Source organism: Rhea americana, unplaced genomic scaffold (genome assembly GCF_003343005.1).
Source record: "Rhea americana isolate MKP2758 unplaced genomic scaffold, rheAme1 scaffold_366, whole genome shotgun sequence".
NCBI lineage: Eukaryota > Metazoa > Chordata > Aves > Rheiformes > Rheidae > Rhea > Rhea americana.
Window position 1 is genome coordinate 409,929 of NW_028186497.1, and position 9,234 is coordinate 419,162.

Here is a 9,234-nt window from a genome sequence, read left to right on the forward strand (position 1 = left end):
CATTCTTTTAATAAACCTGACATTTAGAAGATGAGAAAGAGAGCGTTTCTTCCTTGTCCTGCGGAACAGCCAYGGCACTGTTAGCACAAGCTCCCTTGATCCCTGTAGGGTCCTGCAGATTCTGCAAATTCCTCACTGCAGGATAACTGTACTTTCAGAAGTCTACCCACTGCAGTATGCTCCCCTTTATCAGAAGCAGGCCGATACATCATTTCTGTGCATGTGTGTGAGCCCTTGATCTTCAAATGTACGTGGGGTTCCACATATGTGTTTTTGTTTTAAATTTTTACTAAGTGACGGACTGTCTGAAAATACACATAACGATGCAAGGGTAATGTTTCCTAACAGTACTGTACTTGTATATCTAGCAGTGTTGTAGCTTTAGGATGTTGCTCTTCTTGAATATGTTGGTCTTTTTACAGAATTACAGTAACTGAAAATATAGTTGTTACTGGCACAATATATTTATCTTTACTGAAATCATATAGGTACTAAAATCTTAAGATTTCCCCAGCAACATTCCCCAGCTATATTAAATGGATATACTATTTTACGTGCATCTTTCTTGTTAAATTCGTAGATTAATGAAGCATAGAGACTTTTTCAGTTTTATCAATTTCATGCTTTTTTGACATTTAATAGTTGCAGAGTGGTGAATTAACCCATAGACATTAATAGTCAGATCCTTTTCTGTTTGATGAAAGTGGATGATATCTCATCAACTTCAAGTGAAATAACACTTGGTCTTTAGATAGATATAAGCTATAAAATATTCAATCTTATCTCTTCAAACTTATCTGTAAATTTTCATCTTCTGCTATTTGCATTTAATAAAATATATGTGTTATTTTTGCAAGTAGAATTAATCAAGATGTAGTTAAAACTTTCCATATGTTTAGCAAATGCTTCATACGAAATATAGTGATAGCCTAAATAGGTATCACTAAGGTTTCCAATACTATATTAACCACTCAGCAAAATAATAACTATAAAATAAATTTTTGAAGTGTATTTTTGTAGGTTTATTTGTTATTAACAGGAATTAAGAATAAAGATTTACCATATAAATGGCTTCATTTTTATATAATATTTTCAAAGCATGTATTTTACATTTTGAGTTCCAGATTACAAATACAATTTCTATTAAATGTAATAATTCGGGACCATATTTTCCATTTTTTTCTTGTGAGGAACTATTTTTCTAATTGTGTTTTAGACTGGAAATGTCTTTATGTGCCATTTTCTGGAAGTACACTGGAAGAGCAAATTGTGTGCTGTTCATTGGACATTAGCAGTTTCATTGCTGAAAACATTACCGTGTACATTGAGAAAAATTAGTTTTCTTATGTTGTCTATTGCATGATTTCAAGTTTCTCTTCTGAGATATACTTTAGAGGGAGAACCCACATAATTCAAAAAGTAAAAATATTTTTTACTAAAAAGTTTTTTCTCCCTCAGTGTAGCGTAAAGTAACATTTTAAAACAAGTTTATTTTAACTGCCATCCAATACAATATTTTCTTAAAATCTTCAGCAAAAACATTATTTTACTATTCACTTAATGATGACAGACTTTGTATGCCATCCTTTCTTGTTCTTGAGCTTAGTCTTTTCACCTAGAATTAAAACCAAAAAATGAGATGGATSGAAAAGAGATTCAGGTCTTGTAAAAATATATATCAGAGTTGACTCGTTTAGTTTCAACATTTCACATGGTGAAAGTAACCTGCAATCAGATGTTTTCCCCTCCTCCTTAGCTGTTCTTTCTGATCATCATCTCTGACCATACTCTCTTGGTGCAGTGATTTGGGTCCTGATTAGAAAAAGAAATAATGCCTTGAGGCCTCATCTTTAGACTTGAGGCTATTTCCTAAGTCTCATTAAAAGGTCACGTCCTTGTTCATATATGGGCTTTTGTATTTGTGCCTGCATCCTGCCCAGTAAGAGCTTATATGTATACATTTTCAGAATATTGTAGTCAAAGTTGTAAAGTTTGTTTAATAAGTGGTGTCTTGATCTGGGGGGATTGAGAACCAGAATCAAAACTGAACAATGTGGAATGTATTATTTTGTAATGAAGAAAAGTTCTATTTCTTTACCATAAGTTTTCTGTAAGTTTTATTTCTGTCAAGAGTGAATTTTCCCTTCTAATCTTAGATTCAAAGAAATATCTACATATTTTTGACAAATACTTTTTTGACAAATACATGCATATACCAAGCATCTTCCTACCAGCCAGCCATCCAGCGTAAGAATGAAGCTAGTGCTTACAGTCTTAACGAAAAGAGTAAAAAGACCCTCTTATAAGAGATTTCATTTTTCTATCCATCTGCTGACAAACATAATTAGAAAGGAAAGTTGCCGTCACTGTCCGATATCATAGCAGACAGCGGTGCCATCTGTAATAATACAGACTGACACAATTGTAACTTTAACTACCAATTGATACAAACACAATTTGTGGAAATAATTGCTTTTGGGGGCTGAAATTTTCCCAGGCTTGTTCTCGGCTGAGGAATTATTTATTTATTTTTAAAGCTTACACAAAATCTGTATGGTTTCAAAGGGCTTGAAGCACTCCTGGAGTGCCATGAACTCTTTGATGTTGCAGAAGCAGCTGAGTCAATTCAATGGTAAGAGCTAGATTATCCTATTTAATCTCAAAACCAAACTCTGTACAGTCAGCTAAATGGTTGTCTCTTCAGCACCTGGCTAGCAGTATTTCTTCCAGATTAGTGGGCCAGAAAGCAAACTTAACCTTTCAGAATATTGCATGAGCTGTGTGAAATTAAACACTACTAATTTTTCTGAGCTCTGAGAAATGAGTGGACCCCAGGTGCTCGAGCAAATCCAAGCACAACCTGCCTGAAAAGCTCTGGTGGTGATTCAGGTGACGGAAAAATAAATAATTCCAAAAAAATAGAAGTCCAAAGCTGAACCTTCTTTGAATGATGTCACACAGATGTCCTGTATACTTTATCTGATCATACTAACAAATGCATTGATAATACCCACAGCTAGGAATTTTAAAGGACATTTGAGAAATCAAGTACCATCTCAATAGCATATGAGCATTTCACTTTCTTGGGCTCTTTTGATCAAAGCTAAATGTAGATTAAAACATGCTATTTGTGTACATCAGCTGATGCAAGTGTTATTTGGTGCTCAAAGTTTGCATTTCCTGATTTGATGATTAGCTGTTTTTTCCTTTAATATTGATTTAATCCAAATATTCTTCCTGTAGAAAGACATACAGTACAAAAGAGTTTTCATTACAGTGACAGCAAATAAGTGCTTTCAGGGAAAATGCATGAGGGAGTGGGAATATAATTAGCTCTTCTAAGTCATATTCCACAAAATGTATGAAATAGCAGGATTGCAGCAAGTTATATTTTGCGTCTTTTATCTAACGCAAGTTCTACTTCGTTTTTAAAATAACAGTTTCTCAATCCTGATCATTTTCATCTTTGRAATCTTAGAGCTTCAGGCTGACAAAAACAGTGTTAAGTCTCAGAGTTTTATTTTAGATAAACTAACACTGAAGTCTCTTGGTAATTGCTTTTCTTCTTTTGGTTGCTATTGATTTGTTCAAATAAACAACTGCAGAGATCATCTCTGTGTCAGATCAACTCAGATGGGATTGTAGTTATCAGGAAGCTGTTTAGAGGTTGATGTAAAGGGATTATTATTTTTCATTAGATTATAGTGCATTCTTTAATTTGTTGACCTAGCTTACCACAAGCACTTCTGTAGTTGACTCCTGGTTGCATAGTTTTTCAATATATGAAAATGAATGATTGCAATCCGAGCAATACTAAAATCATGGCGCTGCTTTTTACATCAGAGATTGCAAGCTGTGTTATATTTTTGATCTAGTCCCATTTTAAGACACTGAYGATAGCCTCAAAGCCTAAGACTCCCAAGACCCTATCAGCAAGTAGTACACTTACAGATGCCAAATCTGTACAAATAAGACAAACTAAGTACAAACAGTACTTAGTTTTCTATATTTCATGACATCAAGATACCGAGCAGCCAGGTATTTATGGAAGAGCATTCTGTATACTTCCATCTGTACCTCGAGTGGAGGTAAATGATACGTACCTGGTCCAAAATAAGATCTCCTGCATGTGTGTGAGATACCATGTGCCAACTTATTCGCAGGAAATACAATCAGATATGTCCACTGCATGACTGATGATGCTCTGCACATGTATCATGTATCTCATTGAGACACAAGGCTGCCTCTCAGGACTGAGTACTTGTCCTCCAAAGTCTGCAATATATAACTCTACTTTGTTGCTGTGCTCAACAAAATTATATAGAAACTCTTTGGCAACAGTGAGGCAGGATTAGGTGTCACTGCATTCACAAACATAAATTCACACAAGAATGAAAAATAGAGGGTGTCTCTTGGATTCTGCTCAAGTCCTTTTGGCGAACTTCGGCCATAGCAGTCTCTGTAACCAGCTGCATTCAGCCTACAAAGAATCAACTTTTAGTGTCAAGAGAGTAGCTGAGGAATTAACAAGCACAGAAAGCTGAATTCTCTGTTGATGGAAGAGATCTCAGAATTCAGGCTAGGATTGACTTGTTTCACAAGTCAATGGCACAGAGACTACCTGAGTTATAACTTGTAWTTGCATGGGCTTTATCCTTCACTGGTGTTTCAGCTAGCTGGTTTTTTATGAGTGCTAAGGCAGTTCACTCTCACTATTATCTAAAGATGTGTGAAAATGCTACAGAACTATGTGACTTCATAAACCCTTGTAAACTGGATGAAGACTCTTTCTCTGGCTGCACATCTTGTGCTAAGCATATATATTTTTGCATTAAAATCTTATTTTCCTGTGGTGTCATAGCAATTTTCTTCCAGAATCGGAGGAGGAACTCAGATATCTATTCAACAAGTAATTTCTTCCACTGCTCCAGTTGCACCTCTTCACTGACTACAGTTCCTTGTTCATCTGTGTTGTGTGCATATAAGAGATATATGTAAAGTAGCCTTTTTTCTGCCATGCAGCTTGCTGTTGTGATCATCTGTATAAAAAATTACAAGCATCAAATAAAATGAAATGTTTATTTTTGCTTTCATCTTACTATCAAGTCCAAGCTCATTATAAATTCCCTAAACTTTGACAAGGGATACAGGATCAGAAATACACTTATTTGCCAGATCAAGGTTAACCTCACTGTAAGAAATGCAAGCTTGATTTCTTTTTTATTTTAGTATGAAAACTCTATATTGTTTAACGTGGTTGATGCACTTACTTATATGCATTGCTTTTGTGCACACTGTAGCTAAAGGAAATGCTTTTAAATGCCAAACCACTATCCTGTGTGGTATAAGCAAAGAAGAAAATTTGCCTCGTATAGATCAAGCAGGTTCAAATTTGATAGAGTTACAGGCTGTACGACATTCACAAAGGACTTCCCTTTTTGCTTTTGTGAGGACGAAAAAGCTTACATGAAGCAATTCRCTTACAGATTCTGCTAGATATGCCACCTAGTTTTGTTGTGTATTTTTACCAGGAGCTGGTTGCTTTAAACTGTCTTCTGTCCCCTTAGACTGTCATCTGGGTCTATCAGAAGGAATTAGGAGTTAAAGCAGGAATTTCCATTAAGTATTTAAACCAAMACGCAGCAACATTAGAAACAAATAATGTAGAAGAGGGTTATTTCTAGAGGTTTACCTTTGTGTCTTTTACATTTGGCTGATACTCAAATGCAAGGTTAAGTTTAGATGGTTTTTTAAATGTAATTGAGCCAGAAAAGATAGTTAAGCTTTTGGATGCATAAACCTGTTTCAATATTTGAAATAGAAAAGCAGCAAATTACAAAGCTAAATATAAACTGATTAAATTTCTCTGAGTYTTGTTATTTTTATCACGTAATATGTCTGCAAGAAAAGGCAGCTGGTATCTGTGGAGCACAGCAGGTAGAAATAGCTGCTAAAGTAGTATAAACTCTGAATTATATACATTTGTAAAGTTCACAGGTACAAACTGATGAGCACTATATATTCTAAATTCTTAGAAAATCTTAGTTTGTATTTGTATTGAACAACTATAATTGTTTAGTATATCCTTTAGTGTTTCTTTAAAATAACCAGTGTTATAAATGTGAGCATGTATGATTATGATGAAAGACAATTCTGTCAAAAGAAGTATTATAGGAAAACCATCTAATCTGTAAATGAAATTGTATCAACTCTGGTTTTGRAATTATATCAGTAAGTGCATTGAATATGGGCATTTTAGCTCTTGTATCAAAACAACTGTAGTAATAAAATGCAGCAAATTCATGGTACAGTTTATCCAAGAGATTCTGAATCAGCTGACAAAGTATGACGTATTCATATCCTATAATTCTTTTTCTGAATTCATGAAAAAAAAGATTGATTTTACTTTATTAAATCTTTTTACTTTATTTCCTTGTTTCCTCAAATACAGATCTGCAGACTTCARCGTCATCTATCAACAGGAAAATATCAGCAGAATCTCTTTTCAAGTCAGCCTGTGATGTTTGTATCTCCTACCAGTCAACCACCCTGCAAAAAGCTGATTGAACTTATACAGCTGTCAGGAGGAAAAATATGTAAAGCCTTACGTCAGGCAAAAATCTGTATAGGGGGATACCCAGGAAAGAAGTACCAGGAAATAAAATACCTATCAGAAAAATGGATATTAGGTAAGAGACTAAATTTCAACCCATATAAAATATTATGGAATATGTATTCAAAAATAAATTGTAAATRTATTACTAAACTGAGATTATGGAGAGAAGAGACTGGAACAGACTTTAATAGTTGTTACATTTTTAGGAAGATTGTTTCCAAGGTAAGAACTTTCTTTTAAAATTAAGACTGCTTTTTGCTGATCCTAGTACTTACCACTGTAATTTTACCAAGAACAATTTCATCCAAAGTGTTTCAAATTTATATTTGTATGATTGTTTCACTTAGATGTCATGTACATCTGAACAAATTAAATTATGGGAAAMCCCCCCTGGGATAATTGCTTTTAAAAAATGGCCTGTGTTTCAGTTTTAGATATAAGTAAGAAAGATTTTAAACTAGTATAGTCTGTCATAGCACTACTGAAATACAATGATTTGTACCCTCTAATAATCTATGTTGAATTATATAGTATACATTTGAAATACAATTTTCTGCAGTCACTATTTCACTTACAACAAATTTCTTCTTAAAATTTCYTGTTTAAGTTTCTGAGAGTTGTTAGTCGACTGCTTTTTCATTATGGACACCACAGTTATAAAGGTTATCTCTTTGCAGGGAATCAGATATAAAACTGTAATATGCTTTCCCTCAAAGAAAAGCTTTTGATAATCTGTTTAGGATTTACAACTTCCAGTTTGACACTTTCCCTCTTTTCAACAAGCTAAGGGGTTTTCTTTCCAAAAAGGGAGAACTCTTGCATACTAGCAAAAAATTAAGATTAATTTGCATCATAAACTAGCTTCACTTTATCTTTGACACTCCTCCAGATGGTATCTCACTCAAACTCTGTTTTTGACTCGGTATTACATGAGCCCAGACAAACAAGTCCTACTCTCTTGACTGTTTATGCTATCTGATCATAATGACTTTAAACCTGAAAGAATCACTGAAGAAAGAGTGAGCGARCCGTAAGGAAAAACTTGTTGCCTAAACGCAAGTGTATTTGATACTTCAACAAAGATAAAATTGGTAAGAGTTGAAAAAGACACACAAGAAGAAGCCGTTGTTTATTGTGCCTTTCTTAAGCTTTGAAGAGCAAATGTGTCCCAAAAAAGTGGCGAGATGAGGAAATGAGGTTTGTGTGAGACTAAAAATAGGATGTAGTAAATTAAACAAAAATGTTTTTCATAGCAGTATATCAGTCATAACTTTCAGAAAGACAAATGTAATAATCTAGAATGACATGCAATTCATTGTATAATACATGCCCAATGCCTAAAATACATTTAATACCCATCTCCTGCTATTATATAATTTTGGTGAGAAATTTGTTTCTACTTTGTGTATTAAGTCAAGTTTCATTGCATGAGACTGCATGTCTAACTCTTCTGGTTTCACRGAGTTCTGCCTTTCTCCAGCCCCAATTATTGCATGAGCTACATGCAGTTGGATAGGCCAAGCTCAGCCCACCAGTGGATCGAAGGAGCCACTTGTCCCACCTCTCGGAATTTCACACATTAGGAAAGGGATTCTTGGTGCCCTTTTCAAGTTTCTCAGTACATGTTCTTTTGCATTCTGATGATGCCTTTTCTAACTGTTATATTCTGCTCATGAGRCATAATTACGCAGACTCCTGCTAAAGGATTGTAAATGATGAGTACAGAYCTTTGAAGTTCTGACCCTTTCTCAGCAACTGTTGACATGTTCACTGTATGAACAGTGGCAACCTGTCCCTACAGATTGATAGGTTAAATAAATCAAATCAAATTTGAAATTGTGTCTAATTTTTGACACTTCTGTGTTACTGTCCAGTTGGTTTGCGGTTATCTGCTTTCTGCTTTTAATACCTACTGCCAATTAATTCAACCAAGGTTGACCACAAYAAAAAAAATATAAGTTGATAATTCAGCACCTTTTTTAAGCTGAAGTAAATGTTGTATTTGCTGTACTGTCATTTGACTGTTTATATTTTTACAGGGTCCTCCTCTCTCTACTCTCAGCTCCATCACACTGTTTTGTATCAAAAATTGCTCTRAAGTACACTGTACTTTATAATGAGCTGCTTGTGCATTTTATCCAAAATAATTCTTCTTCTTTTTATTTCTTTTAGATTCARTCACACTGCATACAATATGTCCTATGGAAAACTACATTTTTCAGCTGTGACCTAACTCAAGAGTTTCCATATGGTTGTAACGAAACAAGCCTAGTTTGGATTCAACAAGAAACTAAGCTATGAATAAATTTTGTAAGAAAAAGCAAGTAATATAAATACAGTCAAATGTTTTCTACATTTTTATTACCCATGTAAATGATTATTTTGTGAAATCTTTAGCTTTTTGTAATAAAGTACATCCCTAATAAAAGTYATCATGCTTTTATTTATTTGTTGGAGACCTTTGGGCCTAAAAGCTCAATTAATCATTATTCACTGGTAGGAAGCGGGAAGATTTTTGCTAGTGCCTGAGTGAATTTGATCATGTTGCAGTGCAATTAGAAGATGTGCATGCTGTGTGCGTGTGTGTGCCTGAGCTGGCTTTGGTCTAGGTAGCAAGA

At 34.4% G+C, this 9,234-nt stretch overlaps 1 protein-coding gene across 2 annotated transcripts in view; it reads left to right on the forward strand.

Annotated features, from left to right (window-relative positions):
* The window catches only part of MCPH1 (microcephalin 1), a 135,661-nt gene extending 126,631 nt beyond the window's left edge, over positions 1-9,030 (forward strand). For both annotated transcript variants that reach the window (XM_085312468.1, XM_085312469.1), the window contains 2 exons: positions 6,452-6,689; positions 8,789-9,030. In XM_085312468.1, the coding sequence (XP_085168594.1) occupies positions 6,452-6,689; positions 8,789-8,844 (294 nt within the window). In that variant the 3' untranslated portion in view covers positions 8,845-9,030. The remainder of the gene's footprint in view (positions 1-6,451; positions 6,690-8,788) is intronic.
* The last annotated feature ends 204 nt before the right edge of the window (positions 9,031-9,234 follow it).